The 22,703-nt window shown below is 32.8% G+C and overlaps 1 protein-coding gene across 1 annotated transcript in view; it reads right to left on the reverse strand.

Annotated features, from left to right (window-relative positions):
• The window catches only part of LOC106462682 (neuromedin-K receptor-like), a 35,371-nt gene that overhangs the window by 5,378 nt on the left and 7,290 nt on the right, over positions 1 to 22,703 (reverse strand). Inside the window, exon 3 of the mRNA XM_022390005.1 lies at positions 21,302 to 21,498. Coding sequence (XP_022245713.1) covers positions 21,302 to 21,498 — 197 coding nt within the window. The remainder of the gene's footprint in view (positions 1 to 21,301; positions 21,499 to 22,703) is intronic.

Raw genomic sequence — 22,703 nt, forward strand, 5'->3', positions numbered from 1 at the left:
TACGCATGCTTATGAAGCAGGTTCTCGGTCAGAAAGCGAAACGGTCGTACGTACAAACAAGCAGAATAATAGTATAGATTAATATAATAATTGGCCACCAAGTTATAACGCCTCCACTTGTTAAAGGACGAGTATGTTCGGTGATGGGATTCCAACCCGGATCCGTAGGCTGCGAGTCGAGTGCTCTAACCATCAGGCCACGTCAGGCCCCAAATTGCTATTTTTTTTCCCATAGTCCTTGCGGACCGTCGAGCCGATGGCAGATCTTGCTCTGCCACCGTTTCTAAAGCTGTTTCTTACGTCAAGGATGCAACCCACTTGACAGCCTTCCCTCTTTGAAAGGACGAGATTGCGAGTCGAGCGCCTTATCCACCAGGCCATGCCGGGCCCCAAATTGCTATTAGTCCCACTAATTAGTGATTTTCTAGCATTTTTTCTTCTTTTTGTCTTATCTGCGAGTAACTTCTAGATTAGTTAAGGTAAACTAAATTCTTCTTAAAAATTACATAACATTCTTTAATCAAAATAAAATAATTCTATGTAATCATACATAAACCACACAGTATTTAAATGATGTTTAGGTCTGACAAACGGCAGTTGCTCAACGTGATAAACTGTTGTTTTTTTAGTGATTTGTCTAGCCTCAGCTTTCATTTTCTAAGATGTTGCTAAGTTCTATGGTGACAATAGCGTCTCATTTTGTATTAATTTATTAAATTTTAGGGTGATAACAAAGTCTCAACTAGTGTTGATAGTAAATTTTGTGATGATGAAATTCTCATCCTGTGTTATGCTACTAAGTCATTTTGTACTATGTTGTTAAATTTGGTGTTGATAACAATTTATCATCTAGAGTTGTTAGTATATTTGGTGGTGATAACAAAGTTTTATCTAGCGTCGTTAGTAAATTTATTGTGGTAAAGTCTCATCTAGAGTTGTTAATAAATTTGGTGGTGGTAACAATGTCTTATCTAGAGTTGTTAGTATATTTGGTGGTGATAACAATATCTCATCTAGAGTTGTTGGTAAATTTGGTGGTGATAACCATGTCTCATCTAGAGTTGTTTTTAAATTTGGTAGTGATAACAATGTTTCATCTAGAGTTCTTAGTAAATTTGGTGGTGATAACAATGTCTCATCTAGAGTTGTTATTAAATTTGGTGTTGATAACAATGTCTCCTCTAGAGTTCTTAGTACATTTGGTGGTGATAACAAAAACTCATCTATGGCTGTTATTAAATTTGGTGGTGATAACAATGTCTCATCTAGAGTTGTTAATAAATTTGGTGGTGATAACAAAGGTTCAACTAGTGTTGCTATTAAATTATGTGGTGATAACAATGTCTTATCTAGCGTCGGTAGTAAATTTGGTGGTGATAATAATGTCTTATCTAGTGTTGTTATTAAATTTGGTGATAACAGTGTCTTATCTAGCGTCGGTAGTAAATTTGGTGGTGATAACAAAGGTTCAACTAGTGTTGTTATTAAATTATGTTGGTGATAACAATGTCTTATCTAGCGTCGGTAGTAAATTTGGTGGTGATAACAATGTCTTATCTAGCGTCGGTAGTAAATTTGGTGGTGATAATAATGTCTTATCTAGCGTCGGTATTAAATTTGGTGATAACAATGTTTCATCTAGCGTCGGTAGTAAATTTGTTGATGATAACAATTTCTCACCTAATGTTGTTAATAACTTTTTGTGGTGATAATAATTTATCTTGTTATGGTATAACGTAATTGTTCCGGTAATAACATTATTTAACCTTGTATTCTGTTAAGATAGTAGTTATCTGCTTATGAATGTATAGAACTCGAATTATTAAATGAAACACAAAGTATTTATATCTGTATGTGTAAGACATATGTTTTGTAAAGGGGAAAAATGATATGTCATACGATAAATTATTTCAACTTTCATCCAGTGCTATCTTAGTCACGTGATTGCTACAAAATCTGAAAAATAATGTGAAATATATTAAGAAAATATATTAAGGAAAAGTAATGAGTGAGAAGTTTTTCTTTTTCATATGCAACTGTGATGACATTCTATTGAATTATATCTGTGCAAATACTGTTTCAGACAAACCACTGTGCATTCTGGGAACTGTCTACTTGCAGAGTTGTATATAAATGTATTTACCTATTTGTTTGTACATGATAAAGTTAATACAGTAATACGATGTGTCTCTTCCGTTTGTTATTCGAGTTGAGCGTCATCGCCTTGTCAGTAGCATATATTTTACGCTATACTCATACACTAATTCAATAATTTATCTTTTAGCATTATTCAAATGTTAAGTTTCGATTAACTAATGATGTTGGACTAAAAGCAAGGGTAGACATTAAAATAATTAATGACGTAGCAAATGTTTCACATAAAGAGTGTTCTTAACTGAGTATCTGAAATGGAATTTGGTAGTTAACTTTCAGAAGACACTTTGCGAAGAATTTCACCAGCAGAAATGCATGGTGAGTTATTGTCTTAATGATCGAGTTTTCAAGTTACATCGTATGTTTGCTGTTCATCATGACGTAATAATAATAGGCATTAAGGTAGAAAATGCAGGCAACATCATGGAGTAATAATATTAGGTACTAAGGTAGAAAATGCAGGCAACATCATGGAGTAATAATATTAGGTACTAAGGTAGAAAATGTAGGCAACATCATGGAGTAATAATAATAGGTACTAAGGTAGAAAATGCAGGCAACATCATGGAGTAATAATAATAGGTACTAAGGCAGAAAATGCAGGCAACATCATGGAGTAATAATAATAGTTACTAAGGTAACTATTAAGGCAACACCTAATTTAGAGACGTATTATAATAATAAAATTCAAAATCATTCGAGCATCTGTTAATTTTGAGATAAATAGTTACCAATCGACTTTCTTCGTCTTTAAACGATTTAATGAATAAGTCTTGTTACATTAGGCTAGATGAATCAGTTCATAAATGATTAACGTTAAGCATGCTGCTGTGATTGTCTTTCACGGATGGGGAGAGCCTTCGATGACGTTTAACAACAACAACAACAAATAATACATCAAATTCGGAGGTCGAACTTAAGACGTAGTTTGTTGCGTTACTTTTTAAGTTTCATTAACTTTAGTTTCTAGTTTCGCTTTATCGAAAGGCCTAGTTATGTATGTGTATCATCAATAGTATGTATTCCCCTTATGTTTGTAATGTGGTTCCCCTCCTCGAATAATGACATGATTCAAGTAAGTTCAAAAATCTCCGTATGTGCAACACAAAGGTTCAGAATGAGTAATTAGTTCAAAACATAAACAACTTTTGGGAAAAAAAATTAACAAAAAATGTATAAAATGATGTATTCGGTTTTACTGAATATATATAAAACTAGCGTAAAAGTTCATCAGAAATGATGGGAACCAATGAAAACTAAAAATATACTGGTAAAATACAAAACAAATATAACAGTTCCTTTCCCAGAAACATGCTCCCGAATCCACAACGTATAACTGAGCAAACATGCTACATATTGGTGCCTTTGGATGAAAGATCAAAACATACGATGACCATGTGATTGCATACACACCTGTTCTTCTTTTGAAGAAAAGTCGTCCTCTTTCCCACACATATTTGGTACCTTCAGCCTGTTTTAACTAAGGATTTTTCCTAATAATTCCCAAGCATGTATTTGCGCTAATTTTTTACAGGCGTTGATAGGATGCGAATGCATTTCCATGTCTTCGATCACGGGAATCTTTCCGGCTTTTCTATTCGGATCCTACCTAGCTTGATGCCATAATGATGTGGTGTCACACGCATAACGCCATGCCTGATCTGGTCCTGGGAACTTCCTCCTTGACAGGCTTTTACATAGCAGTAAAAGCACCTACGTTAGCGATTAAATTCAACTAAAGGGGAACGGGCAATCAAAAGAGGAAGTATTACAGTGGAAAAGTGAAATTGGATTCGCGAAACTCACGAAATTCGGAGAAATCGAGCGTGACCAACTGACGGATGGACCGAAACTTGGCTTTGATATATATATATATATATATATTGATTATTAGTTCTATCCCTTCGGAGAAAATTTATCGAACTAAAATATAAACAAGGTTTGCACGAAAATCTGCTGTGGGAAAAGTAGCAATATAAAACAGATACACTAAATCAAAAATCTATAAAAGAGGTCCCACACGAAATATATAAATATAAAGTGCTTATCACACTTTATATAAACAATTTATATGTGCTAAAGCAGGCGGCATCGTGGCACCATGGGTGACATGTTTAACATCAATATAACCTTATCACGGTGAATTTTCGACCATTCTACAATGTAATGCAATGAAGCCAAAGTAGACTTGGAGAAATATGTCACAGCCCTCCTTGAGAAGTGTATTTCTACAGTGAGATTTTCAAACAATGAGGAACAGAAAAACCAATAATTCGAAAAAGGGGCGCATCGAAACGAAGAGCAATGGGCTATGAAAATACAACCCAAATATTGTTGCGCAATATCCATAGCCGCAGAAGAAAAGGATGTTATCACGATTATTAACTAATTCTTCAACACAAGAAGTAAAGGGTGTTATCACGATTACTAACTAACTCTTCAACACAAGAAGTAAAGAACGTTGTCACGATTATTAACCAACTCTTCAACACAAGAAGTAAAGGATGTTGTTACGATTATTAACTAACTCTTCAACACAAGAAGTAAAGAACGTTGTCACGATTATTAACCAACTCTTCAACACAAGAAGTAAAGGATGTTGTCACGATTATTAACCAACTCTTCAACACAAGAAGTAAAGGATGTTGTCACGATTATTAACCAACTCTTCAACACAAGAAGTAAAGGATGTTAATAATCGTGACAACAACTCTTCAACACAAGAAGTAAAGGATGTTGTTACGATTATTAACTAACTCTTCAACACAAGCACTAAAGGATGTTGTCACGATTATTAACTAAATCTTCAACACAAGAAGTAAAGAATGTTGACACATTAATCGTCTCTACAAATGAACTGATAGATAAGGCATTTAGTCAACAGCACTCACCGTTTAATCTTGGGCTACTGCTGTCTGAATGAATAGTCGGATTTGACCGTTATTCTTATAACACATCTACGATAATGGGTTGCTAACCCCGAATCCTCTGACTCACATTTTAAGCTCGCTAAGATAGGCCACGCTCGGCACATTTTTTCTTGCTCAGAACCACTAATAGAATTTTGGTGACCGTGTCTCTGTTTTTCAGGAACACTGTGAAATAAGGTACTTTGAAGTAATGGTGTATAATGTTATATTCGGCTAATAAGGTACTTTGAAGTAATGGTGTATAATGCTATATTCGGCTAATAATGTACTTTGAAGTAATAGTGTATAATGCTATATTCGGCTAATAAGGTACATTGAATTAATGGTGTATAATGCTATATTCGGCTAATAAGGTACTTTGAAGTAATGGTGTATAATGCTATGTTCGGCTAATAATGTACTTTGAAGTAAAAGTGTATAATGCTATACTCGGCTAATAAGGTACTTTGAATTAATGGTGTATAATGCTATATTCGGCTAATAAGGTACTTTGAAGTAATGTTGTATAATGCTATATTCGGCTAATAAGGTACTTTGAAGTAATGGTGTATAATGCTATATTCGGCTAATAAGGTACTTTGAAGTAATAGTGTATAATGTTATATTTAGCTCATTATTATGCTTCTCCATCGAAACACACTTTATTTACCAAAAGGCGTATTTTAAGCTTAACAGTAATTCAGATTTTCAATAACTGACGAAAATAATTATTGACAGATGACATGTTAAGTATATTTCTAAAAGTAAATGATCAACTTATGATGGGTATTTATTAATCACAATGATTTAAAGTATGTGAGTTATTAAACGAATTAGAATTTTTATTAATAAGGAATGAAAATGAAATGTATTCTATGTTGGTGATATAAACGTTGATTTGTTAGAACAAACAAATTACGTCAGCAAGTATATGAATTTAATGATTGTGTTTTGTTTTGAATATTATATAAATGAAGTAAATAGTGAGGTGAACCAAAAATATTCTTGTATAGATCACATATCTGTTGGATCAGTTAGACAACAAAATGTATATATATATTATATATAGCATTTATAAAAACACTAATAACAAGTCATTACTCTGTAACATTAAAAGGATGTTATCACGATTATTAACTAACTCTTCAACACAAAAGTAAAGGATTTTGTCACGATTACTAACTAACTCTTCAACACAAAAAGTAAAGAATTTTGTCACGATTACTAACTAACTCTTCAACACAAAAGTAAAAGATGTTGTCACGATTATTAATTAACTCTTCGACACAAAAAGTAAAGGATTTTGTCACGATTATTATCTAAATATTCAACACAAGAAATATAATATATATAGAAAAAATAGTTTATTAAAAATTTATTATTAAATCTTAAAACAAAGTTTAACTAAAATACATTGTGAAAAGTATATATTTGTACAGATGTCAATAATATGAAATGCTTATAGAAATATTAATTAAAGAAATAAAAACATCAAGTTATTATATAAAACGTTATGAAACAAAACAAAGTTAAGAAACTACGGATCACTGATGAAATAACAGAATTTATAAAAGTTAGAGATATAACATATAAACAGTTTAAAAAATATCTTTTGTAATTTTATTTTCCCCCAATAATTAAAATTATATTCATAGTATTTAATAATTATATAATCAAAGAAGAGGAGAAAAAGAATGCTACGAAAAATAATTTTTAAAATGTAAAAGAGATATTAAAAAACAACGAATTTTGATAGTAGTCTAATTGATAAAGAACTGATAGAGTAATATTAGCTAATTGGGCAGAGGAGGTGATAATGAAGAAATTAAAATATAGCAAATAATTTTATTAGCTATTTTATGACTATAATAGGGAAAATCATAAAACAAATACGTAATGAATAATTGAAAACTATAATTATGAGTGTAAGGCAGGAAGGAATTTCAGTATTAATGACATATTAGTATATATATCAATAATTTCCCAGTTACGATCTGAGCTTTTTCAGAGGAGCTGAATGAAGGTGTAATAATTCCAAGGTACCAAAAAGATTATACGAATAATTACGTAATTATTTACGTATAATTACATAATTATAGACGTATTTCATTATTATCCGTGTTTTCAAAATATTATGAAATATAGTGAAAAGCAGTTTGATTAGTTTTCAAACAAACCCAGCTTTTTCTATAAACTTAATATGAATTTAGAAAAGAGTTAAAAGCTGAAACGTATGGTTGCTTTTAAGCACAAAGCTACACAATAGGCTAGCTGTGATCTGCCAACCACAGGTAACGAAACCCAATTTTTAGAGTCTAAAGCATGCAGACTTACCGCTGAGCCACTGGAGAGGAGGAGGGAAACATTGAAAGGGCATTCTTAAACTTAACACAAAATGTTTACGAATCCTTATATAATGATAAAATACTGAGGGAATTTTTTTATTTAGAGTAGGCATTTGATACACTATCACATAAAATATTGCTATATACTCGAAGGATAAGTGGCATTGAATTAAAATGGCTGAAACCTTATTTATATAAAATAACACAAATTGTAGAAATAAATAACAACTATAATAAAGTATAGTGTTCTACGTGGTTCTGTGAACCAATTTTTATAATATAGACATAAAGGATTTATGTTACCTTAAGTTAAATTGTAAAATTACTAGGTTTGATGATGAAATATTATTAGTTCTGTTAGTGCAGAAGAACTAAAATTTCGAGTTAAGAATGACTTGAAAAAAGTAGAAGTTGGTCTTTTGAAAACATATTCGCTATTAATATAACTAAAACAATATGCATATATTTGAGTTAAAATAAAATAATTACAAATATAAGTGATTTTAAGGTCATAATAATAGGTGTACAAATAAGAATAATTGTAAAAGTTTGCAAATAAAAAGAGTAGACATTATAAAATATTGATGTTTATGTGTTCATACGAATTTAAGCTCGAAACAGCACGTTCAGGATTTGACATAAACATCAACAATTATGTTCATTCAAGTCTATCATTAGAAAAAAATTATTGCTCGTCTAGACGTTACGAATTCTTTATTAATACAAGCAGCAATTCAGTATGAGATTTTGATATGGGAAGGAACTTATCCAACTACACTAAAACTAATTGTTTCTTTATAGAATATGTGTCCTGTAATAATAAAATAATATTTTTAGGTGTTTTTCTTTTTTTTTTTGCTAAAGACATTTCCTTTGAGAAATTTATGAACGTATAGAATGTTATTATTTGTTTGTAATTAAGCACAAAGTTACACAATGAGCCATCTGTGCTCTGCCCACCACGGTTATCGAAACCTGTATTCTAGCGTTGTAAGTCCATAGACATACCGCTGTGCCACTAGGGGGCGATTGTAAAGAATAAAAGCTATTAATTATAAATAAAATAATTATGTTTATCCTAATAGATTACAAAGATTAAAATACAAACGTCCAATAGCTAAAAAGGAGATTATGCACCGACATACTTTTATTAAGCACCAAAAACATTTAACAATTCACCTTTGATGATAAAAAAATGAAAATATATATAACCAAGTTTAAGGTACTTGTAAGTTAACTTTTGATTACAACTTTAAAAATATCGAAAAAAAATGTAATAAAATTAATTATTGTAATTTCTAAATTAAATGTGAATAAATAACATACTAAATAATTAATTATATTAACCTGAATGAGCTGAATAATCTAGGGTTAATCATAATTAGTATTATATCTATAATTATTTGTCAATTTAGTAATTAAATATTATTTTCATTCTAGTTTCAGTGATACTTGTTTACCAATGCAGGAGGTATTAATCTTTTAACTGCACTGTTTTCTGTTAAACTTTATTCTTTATATTTTGAGTTACTAGCAGAAACGCCGCTCTATTGGCGGCTGTTTATGTTAGGAATTACTAATCGTAGTATTCGTACCTCATTCAAAAAAATGTAGAAAAATTATCATTTTATAAGAAAAATATTTTTCTGGAAAGTACTGCACGGGAAAAGTGTTCGGATTGTGCGGATATAAATTGTAATGTTTTTACATATCAAAAGAGATACCCTTCATTGAAAAATAATAGTTTTTGTCAAGAACTATATTTATAATCAAACCCTCACGTGCAGTCCTAGTGAAAGTTGTGTTCTTGTTGTGAATAGAGTACTTATATTATTTTGTTTGTTTGTTTGTTTTTAATTATGCACAAAGCTACACAAGGGCTATCTGTGCTCTGCCCACCACGGGTATTGAAACCCGGTTTCTAGCGTTGTAAGTCCGCAGACATACCGCTGTGCCACTGGGGGGGGGGGCTTATATTATTTAAAATTGTGTTCTGTGTTTAAGAAATAGTTGTTGCACGTACCGTAGTTATTTTTCTGTCTGAATTTTAAATGCCCAAAGTGTGTAATTTGTTTATGAATTTGTGTTTGTGTTGCCATTCAATTGATGGCGCCACATTATGTTTATCATTTCGGCCATATACATAGGTACATATATACATGCTAGTTTGTATTTATTATTTCGGACATATACATAGATACATACATACACGCTAGTTTGTAATAATTATTTCAGTCATATACATAGATACATATATACACGCTACACCCATTACAGTAAGATAGTCACACAACTATGTTACAATTATTTGTTGCAAATAGACTAAGAATCGGAGAAGAACTCGGTGCTATGAATAGATGAAAGCAGAAAGGTCCTCTCAAGAATTTTGAATAGACACATTGTTTTAAACTTTTACAGAAAGTTATAAAGGGAATATTTACGGAACTTAGATATAGCATAAAGTGTACGGAATATGAAGAAATAATTTTTATTTTCGTAACGGATTGACTGATTGTCAAGTTCTTCATTATAAAATATATATTTTAAATAGCAATTAAACCAATATTATGAATGTAATATAAACTGGCTTGTGGTACTTACTAACAGAATAGAACAGTTTCTAACTTCATGATGTAGGTTCAAGATATCAATTTAACACAAAGGTACGATACTCTATAACCCGAGCGCTTTCGAAAGCGGGGCCTGTCTTCTTCAGGGTGTATTTTTAGATTGTGATTACTTCCAGCTGTAACGTGTTCTAATGTTCTTAGAATGATTCGATGGCTTACCAGATTTGAAAAGTGGTATTCGTAAGCCACGAAACGGATACTACGTATTCTCTATTATATATATATAATAAAAGCAGTTATTATTATGGTTGTGTTGTTTTATTGTATTGGTTCGGCCCGTTCTTGAAAGCTTAAAAAAATGTATACAGAGGTTAAGTACGTTAGATTAAAACGATTATGGAATTTTACTACGTTGTTACAAGCTATGTCATTATGTACGATCATGCTCTCCTGAAAGCAATATCTTGGAAATAACATTGCAGTGTAGTTTCGATTGCAATAAACCCCGTCTTAAAGTTTCCCCAAAGTCATTCATATTCCTTTGTTTTCCGATGCCGTTAAGTATAATTGATATAACACATCTTGGAAATTCTCTGAACACATCTTTTATGTAGGAAAGCATTGTTGCATACGCTTCTTAAAAAGATCTATTTTTAGTGGCATAACAATACTTTTACAACGCTAGAAATCGGGCTTCGATACTCGTGGTGGGCAGAGCGCAGATAGCCTATTGTGTAGCTTTGTGCTTATCTTCAAACAAACAAACACAATACTTACGTTACGCCAAACAAGTATAGTTTTGATAAATACCGTTTAAAGGCGACTTTATACTTGCTTTGATTTTCATGCGACTGCTCAGTTGCATATTCAGAATGATTTAAATATAACATACTCAACCCTCTGTACTGTACGGACACTTAAAAAAATTGTAGTAATATTTCCAACCTTAACTGTTCCTTGAGCGACACGTGTTAAACGGCCAAGTCAGATATCCCTAAGGTTCAGGCATATCCATCTTTAACTTAGAATTGTTGACCAGAAGGTGTTCAATCAATCAGCGGCACCCACCGCTTATTAAGCGGCTACCATTAACGAACAGTGGGAGTGGCTGCCACAGTTATAACACCCCCACAGATAAAAGTCCAGAGCATGTTTAGTGGTTATCGTAGCTCGATTCTTGGATCTTTCCAACCACAACTCGGCACATTAACCTCATCTAGCCGTTTAAAAGTATGATTGGTGATATTTTCTATTTCTAATTAATTAATCTTTGTTAACACCTACATGATATAGAATGAGCAATAGGTAGATAATAAAAATCACATAGCATTTAATAATCTAAATGCTGAAACAGTTTCTCAGTGTGCAAATCAAATTTATCTAAAAATACATTCTCTTTTTGATATTTTTCGGGTTTTCATTAAAAGTTTTTCAGACTTAATAATATAAAATTGCCTATAATGTGCTGTGTAAAACCTCATTTTAAATACAGCTGAAATGAGTCTAGAAAGAGAATTTATTGTCAAACTGGTAATATATATTGAAGCGCTCCTTTAGTATCTTCGAAAATCAACTTTATTACCGAGCCATATTTCGAAATCGTCGTTGGTTTTATTTCTGCAAATATGGTTCTAAGGTTAATAAAGATCTGTCTTGCAACTTGACTGATCGAAAATGAAAAACTGTTAAAGTTTCCAAAGCTAGTCACATCTTCACATGTTGAATTTTAATATGTGCGTGTAGCGGCTTCCTTAAATGTGCAAGTCTCCCTGATCTTGAGCTGCAGCATTAACGAGAAATTGCAGAAGGTTGACAGTAGTGAGACATGAAGACAGTTGATGTTCACCTAGAGTGTAAGGTATTATTGAATTTTGTGTGCTCGGTCGTTCGAGTTTGCAGATATCTGGCGGTTCTTACCGTCATAAGCCCTTTAGCATTTCGGGAACTATAATGATAAATTACGAGCGTCTTTTGATCTTAATTCTTTATATCTGGAAAATCGTGAGAGAAAGGAACGTACAGAAACAATAAATTTAAAACATATCTAGAATTATAACCTTCCTGACATACGGGTATAAGTACTGCTGTGGGATTGGAACTATTAATGGGAGGATTAGATACGCCACAAGTTTATGGAATGAACAATGTTCAATGAAAGGGGTGGGTTTATGTGGCTGTTGTTAAATTACAAGTATCTCAAAAGCGCGGGAAATGAATTCGACTGTAATTTGTCTTTTCGGAAGCTAAGAGAAACTTAGAGCTGGCTATCTTGAAATCTCTGAAAATCAGTATAAGGAGAATGTTACATAACTTTGTAATATTTGCTCCCGGTTTTTGCCAATTTACGATTTTACGGTTTAGTTGTTATTAAATATTAATTTCTGATCAGACCGAGCTACCTACTTAGAGCGAAATAAAAAACTAAGCTTGGTTATAAGTATATAATTAAGTATAGTTTTCTTATGATCTTACCATTGACATTTTCGGCCGTAAACCCAATGGCATTAAAATAATACAATTGTTTTCTTTCTGGAAGTTTCTAATATGGACCCTAGAAAAGGGGAATGAATCGAAAGTTCATTTCAATGATGAAACTTAGCTATACTGTTTTCAGACCAAACCACGTGCGAGTACACATGCATTAGGTAATTTGATATTTTGTTCCAAGTGAACAGTGATTGTGATTGTCATTCAATGGTAGCTATCTATTTATTGGCCTAAAAAAAAACAAAACAGATCAGGATAATAAGATTCTAAGTGTTTGGTTGTTGTTTAGCACAATGCAGCACAATAGGTGACCTGTGTTTTGCCCAGCGCAGCATAGAAACCAGATTGTTTGTAATTAAGCACGAAACTACACAATGGGCTATTTGTGCCCTGCTCACCATGGGTATCGAAACCTGGTTTCTAGCGTTGTAAATCCGCAGACGTACCGCTTGTAGACTTGCCTCTAGTCACTGGAGGGTGGGGGGGCTTTCGTTCGTTACATATAATTGTAATACGCTTTTTGTAGTGCATATATATAATATGCGATGCTATCGCAGACATGTTCTAACTCGTATGCTGGCAGCCAACACAATCCAAACTAGAAGAAATATATTAAGTCTACTAAAAAAAACACCTTTCTCTTTGTTGTTTTAATTTTTGGAAAATTTCCTGAAACCCACAGTGTACGAAATCAAAATAGGGTGATAAATTACTAGCGTGATCTTTCTGTTAACTTATTAAAGCTAGTTAGAGTAATACTTTCAAGTGTTATTTTGTTATTAAATGTTATGTCTTCTTTTGGTCAGGCTATTATGTTTTAGCTCGTTTATGTCTAATTTATATATTTCGGCATTACATTAACCAATTAAACTCTACAATTCAATAAGCTTACGTCCAGTTCATTTCTATCTTACCAAAAAGAACTGTAACGATGAGTGTGATTTGCTACGTGAAAATGCTTTACACAAGTGACAGTTTTTGTTTTATTATACGGGCAAACAAACCAAGTTTCTTTTAGAGGAAGCAGTCTATTGGTACTTCAAACATATGGCAATTTTATGGTTGAAAGCCAACATGCAGAAGAGGATGCATCGTGATGTGAGTCCCTTGTCTTCTTCAGCTTTGTTAAAAATATATTATAGCAATACTAGCATTTCTTGTGACAGTAAAAAATTGGATACGTTCTAGAGTCATCTATTATGTTATTGTTCAACTACTTTGGTTACTTATCAAGTTCTTTTAAACTTGTGACAGCACAAAATCGGATCGATTACAACACTGGTTTCCAAACTGTGTGTCGTGGCAAGTTGCTAGGGACATCGCGAAAGTTTCACCAAAGAATAATTAAGAACATAAAAAAACTGGACAAAAAAAAATATTGTATGTGGCAGCAGTGGTGTTGCGCAAACCAAGATAAACGGGTTATGGTGTCGTCAATGGAAAATGTTTGAAAACCACTGGGTAAGAGTGTCGTTTATTAATGTTCAACTAGTTTGAACACATGCAAAGTTATTTTTAATAATAAACACATTATAGATAATTTGCTGACATGCGAGTCATGTTTGTTCATGTTTTTTTTTATCCAAAAACAACATTACATATTATTTGCTGCAATGAAAGTTATGTGAGCGTGTAGTCTGAGACTCCCATGTTTTGTTGATACTATGTTTTATATTCCATGATTCGAAAATAGTTAAGTAGAGTTTTCCTGCACGCAATGTTTCCCTGAACGCTCATCGTCGTATTAAAATGTTCTGTTGGTTGGTTTACCATTAATGTAGTATTAAGGTGTTCTATTTGTTGGTTTACCATTAAGGTAGTATTAAAGTGTTCTGTTTATTGGTTTACCATGAAGGTAGTATTAAGGTGTTCTGTTTGTTGGTTTACCATTAAGGTAGTATTAAGGTGTTCTGTTTGTTGGTTTACCCTTAAGATGGTAATAAAGTATTCTATTGGTTGGTTTATCATTAAGGTAGTATTAAGGGGTTCTGTTTGTTGGTTTACCATTAAGGTAGTATTAAGGTGTTCTATATGTTGGTTTACCATTAAGGTAGTATTAAAGTGTTCTATATGTTGGTTTACCATTAAGGTAGCATTAAGGTGTTCTATTTGTTGGTTTATCATTAAGGTAGTATTAAGGTATTCTATTTGCTGGTTTACCATTAAGGTAGTATTAAAGCGTTTTCATTGCAAAAGCGGCAAAACGAAAATGAAATTAATGTACTAGTCAAATTCACATGAACTTTAAATACTGTAAAACGATTAATACATTCGATTATCAAGCCATGATGTTGCCTGTTTCTCTAACTCTGAAATATGATTTAGCTTCACTTATCAAATCAAAAATAACTTTTTTTATATCAAAATGTTTAATCCATCACATAGAGTTATTCTGCGGCTAGGCCTACAGAAGAGACTGGACTGAAAAGAAAAATCTTTATCCACTGACTGTAACCACAAGAGTGACAAACAATACTGACAAACCCATAACAAAGCATGTCAACCAGTATTACTACAAGATGAAATAGTTCACATATCAGTAAACCCAAGACGAGAATGAACTCTTCTATAGATAAAGCATGATGAACGTAAACGTAATGAATGAACTTTTCTATGGATAAAGCATGATGAACGTAAACGTAATGAATGAACTCTTCTATGGATAAAGCACGATGAACGTAAACGTAATGAATGAACACTTCTATGGATAAAGCACGATGAACGTAAACGTAATGAATGAACTCTTCTATGGATAAAGCATGATGAACGTAAACGTAATGAATGAACTCTTCTATGGATAAAGCACGATGAACGTAAACGTAATGAATGAACACTTCTATGGATAAAGCACGATGAACGTAAACGTAATGAATGAACACTTCTATGGATAAAGCACGATGAACGTAAACGTAATGAATGAACTTTTCTATGGATAAAGCATGATGAACGTAAATGTAATGAATGAACTATTCTATGGATAAAGCACGATGAACGTAAACGTAATGAATGAACTATTCTATGGATAAAGCATGATTAACGTAAACGTAATGAATGAACGATTTTCTTTTTTCTCGTTTGCTATTCCCAAACGGTTTATTGTCAAATAAATTTTTTCTTTAGTTCTGATTTTGTTATTTTATTTTTCAGGTTTTATAATTTTCAAATTTAATATTCTATCAATATATTCTATCTGCCCCCCTGTGGTACAGCGGTAGGTCTCAAGATTTATAACGCTAAAAACCAGGTTTTGATACCAGTGGTGGGCACAGAACAGATAGCCAATTGTGTAACTATGTGCCCAACAAGAAATAAAAAAATTAATTTGTTTCTTTCACTTGTATTTCGAGAACTCTGCCGATCATTGATTTTTTGTATGATATTGCATCGCATCCGTCTCATATTATTTAAATGGTTTAGTGGTTTTTCTTTTCTGTAGAATATTATTAAGGATTTGTTGTTCCTGTCTTTATAGTGCAAAGCTTCACAATGGGCTATCAGCATTGTGTCCATTGCAGAGAATCGAACCCCGAATGTTAGCAATGTAAGTCCGTGAACTTACCGATGACCCACCAGGGGAGAATTATCAAGGAAAAATACGTATAGTGCTTGGGAAAATATCTAAATATTTAAATTGCTTATTAATTATTTCCCAAACTTTTTATTAATTAATATTGCATAATCCAATCCTGTACATACTTCATCAGGATACGTGTAGAACAATTGCGTGATTATGTCACTATTTGTTCTGAATCATTTGATACACACACTTCTGAAGAATGTACTTCCTGTTCCATAAGACCTTTTAAATGAAAATTTTAAATTTTGAATGAATTTTTGTTTATTGTGTCTGACTAGTGTAGCTATTTTTCATAGAATTAATCGCTGTACAGCATTTATGTTGAATTTTCATGGACGCAGAAGCAAGTGTTTGCAAAATAAACGTGAGAAGCTATATGCAAGTTAAATATTACACTTTATAATTAAAAGTCACATGCATATCCAAAAAAATTCGTATTTCATTCTGTTTGTTTAATCGTACATAAAGGACAAACTGGTATCTTATTATAAAGGTGATCCATTATGTGTGTATATGAGTGTGCGTCAGCATCCATCAACCATAGGTGGCTGGCTCGATGACCGTAATATTTTATATGATAACTGGAATCTGTCCGACGGTATATGATGGCTATTTTGATTCAGGACTTTTGCCAGAGAAGGAAATAAAAAAGCTAATGAAATAGGGCACATTTTCATTTTTTTTTTTTACAGATTACCATAATTATTTGTATGGTAATTGGAAACTGTCCGATTGTATACAATAGCCATTCTTTAGGTATTTTGCCTGGGAAGGGGGATAAAAGACATCCTGAAATGGGGCATTTCCACTATTGTTTTAGACTTTTGGCTTTGAATTTAAAGACACAAATATTTAATCAGTTAAATGAGTCAGTTATTATCTTGCACAAAACAGGGTATGCAATTAGTATCTGAGGCCAATAATGATTTAATAATAATAGAGAGAAGGGCAGTAAACACTACTTAACATTGTCCTTTATACAATTTTTGCATCCTTAACAGGTACCCGACACTAGCGATAATTAAGACACAACTCTGGGTTTCTTATTATATTTTTAAAACATCTTTCTTTTAGCTGATTTGCTGTCAGTTAGCTATATGCATAATCATTATGTCATTTGTTTAGAGTTGTTAACTCTACCATCTTCTCGATACCACAACTTATTTGTTTTGTTAGTAAAAGTAGAAAACGTAAATCATGAATTATCTATCTATTTATTTTATAACTTATATATTTAATTATACTATTAATTCAGATATTAGAAATTACCATATTTTCTAAAAAAAGATTTAAAAAATATATTCTAATAGGTCAAAATGTTAAATATTTCAGCAAATGAACAGTAAAGTTTCCGACTTGTTCATTAGCTAACGAAAGGAAAACAGAACATAAAAGTAAGCAGCAGTTGGTGATTTGTTTATAAAAACCTTACAATATAAAAAGCCATAAAAATTAATCTTGTAAATAAATTATATAGCATATGTTTATATATGATAATGATAATATATGGGCGTGCCTGTGTGTGTGTGTGACCGCTATAACTCCAACAGGAAAGAACCTAGAAACCTGAAATTTTGCACTCATACTAAGTGGATCCTGAGGGTGTGCATCTGGGTATTATTACTTATCTATGTGCGTGTACGCATGCGCTTGCGCATATTTTTAATGAGGCAAGCTAGCGAAAAAACCACGTAGAAAAGAAGTGTGACTGCCATACTTCCAAAGAGAAATAACCTATACCCCTGAAATTTTGCACACATACTGAGGGTGTGCACCTAGGTATTACTTATCTTCTCCAAGCGCATGCGCGTGCATAACCTTTTAATGAGGCAAGCTAGCGATAAACTACATAGAAAAGAATATGTGACCACCATACTTCCAAGACGAAAGAATCTAGAAACCTGAAATTTTGCACCCGTACTAAGCGGACCCTGAGAGTGTGCACCTGGGTATTATTACCTATGTATGTACGTGCGCGCATGCGCGTACGCATCTTTTTATGCGAAAAACCACATAGAAGATAAATATGACTGCCATAGCTCCAAGATGAAAGAACATAGAAACGTGAAATTTTGCACCTATACTAAGTGCATCCTGAAGGTTTGCACCTGGGTATTATTACTCATTTTATCTACGTGCGTGTACGCATGCGCATTTTTTAATGAGCCATATCTCCAAGGGAAAATAACCTAGACACCTGAAATTTTGAACCCCTACTAAGTGGATCCTGAGGGTGTGCATCTGGGTATTATTACTCATCTTATCCACGTGCGTGCGCGCGTGCGAGAGTTTTTAATGAGGCAAGCTAGCGAAAAACCACATAGCAAAGAAGTTATTCTTTATATAACAATTTCTAATGTGTAAAAAAGCCAATAATGCGTTCCAATTATGGCTTTTATGTCATATTGCATAGCAAGAAAAGTATATGGGTTATACTTTTATGCTAAAATGGGTTCAGAATATACACACTGACATAGTCATCTAAAATAAATCAACCTAATAACCCGAGAGAAGCCGAATGATTTTGCTAGTATATATAAAAGTACGTCATGTTATTTACTATCATTCAAAATGTTTCTATACATTTAAAGGTGCATAGTACTAATGTTTTTAGTAAGTGTAAAAAAGAAAATCCATTATATTCAGAATAATTATTTTTCAGAACTGAAGCCTTTGATTAAGGCACAAAGAAGAAATTGAAATGTAAAAACAAGAGGAAATCTACAATAGCCGCGCACTTGAAATTCTTTTAGGCAGAATTAGAGTAAATTAATCTATGAGACCTTTGTTTCTCTTTTTATTAGCTATATTTTTATGTGCCAGCAATACCAAGCATGGGGCGCGCGCATACCCGATTATAGTTTACTACTCATCAGGATCTCTATCAGCGTATCCTCAAATTAAAATTATTTTAGGCAGGATTAGAATAAGTTAATCGATGAAACCTTGGGCGTGTTCAAATATATCAATCTAGAGGGTTTGACTTCCTGAGTCCAAAACTGTAATTATATCTGAAATCGATCAAAAGATGAGGGAGTTATGAGCTAAAAGGTTGTATTCGAAAAAACAACAACAAAAACTCAGAGCCTTTCTATGAGCCGCTCAGTCGCGCTAAAAATAACAATAAGACGACTAATTGCAAGTGCGATACTGTTTATAGTTTTCTATTATAAAAACAACACAAAGACAATTTATAAAGTAGATAGGTTAATAAATATTCTCTTCTATTGCAGCTTGACCTGTGACGTAAAAGACACTTTATAAAGTGAATAGGTCAATAAATATCCTCTACTATTGCAGCTTGACCTATGACGTATACGGTACTAGAGCTAAGTATTCCACACTGTGAGACTTTCCCTTCAACTTCCAATCTTCTGTCCTGTAAGATCTATTTTCTCCTTGTGATGCATGTTATAGCACTGGTGGCAATTTAAGAATCGATGTGGTATATTTTCAGTTAAAGTTGTTTTTTTATTGAATTTAATTTTATACCTAAAAAAGAAACCGTATTGTTCATACTGCACGTACTTATGTGCATTTGAGTTAATTGAATGACAATGGAGAGGTATCTGTAAAAGTCTTTTCCGCAAAGGAATATATCAGGCTTAAACTTTTAGGTGGAGTACATTTTATATGTCAACCTTTATATTTTATTCGCAAGCTTCAAGTGTGTCAAAAATGTCAAATTTGATGCAAGCATATATGTTTTCCATCAACAATATTTCACATCTGAATTATATATGTTTTACTTTATGAAGATTTTTGTGATAGATATTATGTTCCAAAAACATTATAAACATGTACAAGATAGGACCACCTTAATTAAATAGATTATCAAGGACAGGCAGAAGATGATGAGTAGCACTTAACCTTCAAGTTATTATTAAAGCTCCCGTAATAAACCATAATCTGTATTAACATCATAATATAACCTTGGACGACAGTCTAAAAACACTGAGACTAGATAAGGAAAATCGCATTTTACTCAAATAATGAAATAACTTTATCCAGCCTAAGAGAATGTTGTTAAAGGAAGTGTGAAGATGTATAAGTATATAATTTTTTTAAACAAAGTAAACGTCAAAATACTCATGCGCAAGAAGTTAAGGTTAATTGACAACTAAATCTCTATGCCATGTAATGGCACTCCATCTTTATGATATGTGTTTTGAATTTTATTCGTGTATGACTCCCAAACAACCCACACGAGTGACTAGCTGCCTTCCCTGTAGTCTTACACTGCTAAATTAGGGACAGCTAGCGCATATAGCCCTCGTGTAGCTTTGCGCGAAATTCAAAACAAACCAATACAGCTATACATGTCTTTGAAAATTGTAACAATACCACAGAATATTTAAGTAGCTAATTTGTATCAGTGGAATTTTAACATTTCTAGTATACACTACCAGCATCACTAAAAGGTATTGGAAATAATTTGACATTTCTTTCGCTGCTCGATTTCCTTTATGATAACGTATATGAATTGAATTAGGTTCGTATATCAACGAGATATTTAATGTATTTTATATATCACCACTCATCGCCAACTCTTTTACCAATGGCTGAAAGGGCAAGCATGTTGGGTGGGACGGGGATTCGAACCCTCGACCCTTAGATTGCGACTCGAATGCCCTAACCATGCCGGGCAAAGTACAGATGTAAGTTAGCTACTTAAGGGACAAGTAATAAGACAGTTTGATTAGAGTCTAATTAACCAAATACAATCTATATGTACACTCTAAGAACACAAGGCATGATGAGTAAATGATCTCAGAAGTTGGTAAGAAGATAAACACTTCTCTGAACAATGTATGCACCAAATCTATATGAAACGCACTGGTAGACAATGTTTGCGTGCATTTCCTGAATCATGCTTCACACTCCTAACTATGATTTCAAACGTTTTTTATAGCGTGTTCAGTATATTAAATTGTGAAATACACCTTCCCAATAAATAAGTTTTTAGTGATTTTTACTTCATTAATACTTTACGGCCAGTATCTCATGTCATGAGTCAAAGTCAAAATAAATATCGCAAGTTTCTACCAATCATTATTGAGTCAGGATATTACGCTCACAAAAACTATCTACACGTTTAATTGTAACAAAACGTTAATTCGTTGGCACGTTGGTTTTGTTAAAGATTCTTCTAATTATGGTCACTTTGACGAAAAAAAAGATATTAGTACTTCTCATTTACAGAGGTTTCACACCTGCACAACATATAACTTCAAAAACATATAATCTTGTATTTCATACCTGTTATTCATGCAGTAATACACGATGGGGTTATACGTTGAGTTGGACATGGCTAACCAGTAGAAAGCCAGGTAAACATGCTGGATGTAGTCAGTTTTAAGAATTTTCGGATGGTGATAAGCGTAGATGAAATACACGTGGTACGGTAGCCAGCAGATGGCAAAGACTAAAGCTACAGCAACGAGCATTCGAACCACCTAAGAAAAAAATACAATCAGCTTAGTTACATTTTACCTTTGGCACATCCACTCTGTTAATATTTAACCCATGCTCTGTATACGGCAGTTTTTCTGGCGTAAGTGGGCGCTTATTCACTTATATGTAGGCTGTATATATAGATGTTCTATAATGTTCTCAGTGTTCTATATGTATATATACCATAATTTTAAATTACACGAAGCAGTAAGAGAAACATCAAGTTATATGTAAATACCTTCATATGACGTATAAAGTGCATATTAGAAACGTTACAACTCCACTGACCGTGGAGCTATAAGGTTTTCAACATCTCGTAATATTTTTATAACTTTCTACGTCAGAGAAAGATCCTTATTAGCTAATTAAGGACCAAGTAATAAAGAGTCTAATTACAGTCTAGCTAACCAAATAAAAGCTACTGAGTGTGTATACAGTCTCTCTGTCATTAAGTAAACACGTACACCAAAGAAAACAAATCAGCCATCACCTTGACGTCAAATGCAAATAGCCCGACGTATAGCTCGTTAAAGAGGGTACAATCCTTCAACCTCAGATATTGTAAGTACGGAATGTAGTTGTTTTTCGTTCTTATATACTGTAGATCCACTAGATATTAATTGTAATCTTGGACTAGTTGTTTATTTGATAAAATGGCATTCTTTCTGGAGTAGACGACTATTTACTTATTGGTGGGCTACCTATGTAGATGTTCTGTGATGTTTTCGGAATTATATTTTTGTATTCATGCGACCTTGTTAAAAGACAACGATTTTAGGAATTGTTGATTTGATAAGTTTGCCTAAAGAGATTGTTTTTAGATCACGATTCGATGCATTTGAGATTTGATAAGATACACGCAACTGAATATAAACGAAGCTATCCCCCAGGACCGTGCTTGCGTACACATCAGCCCTGATAATATATATATAAAACTACAGACATGAAGAAGATACACGCAAATGCATGTAAACGGAGCCCTCCTTCAGGACCGTGCTTACCTATACATCAACCGTGATAATCGAATAGAACTAGGGGACTGACGAAGACACACGCAAGTGCAATGAAAGATTGTCTAAAAACAAGCTCATGAGGCATTTTGTCCATTTAAACAATTCCTGACGATTCTGTACCTGCTACGCATATCTCTCAAACAAATAATATCATCTGGATGAAACTATACTTTCTTATAAAATGTTACACAAAC

Source organism: Limulus polyphemus, unplaced genomic scaffold (genome assembly GCF_000517525.1).
Source record: "Limulus polyphemus unplaced genomic scaffold, Limulus_polyphemus-2.1.2 Scaffold1224, whole genome shotgun sequence".
NCBI lineage: Eukaryota > Metazoa > Arthropoda > Merostomata > Xiphosura > Limulidae > Limulus > Limulus polyphemus.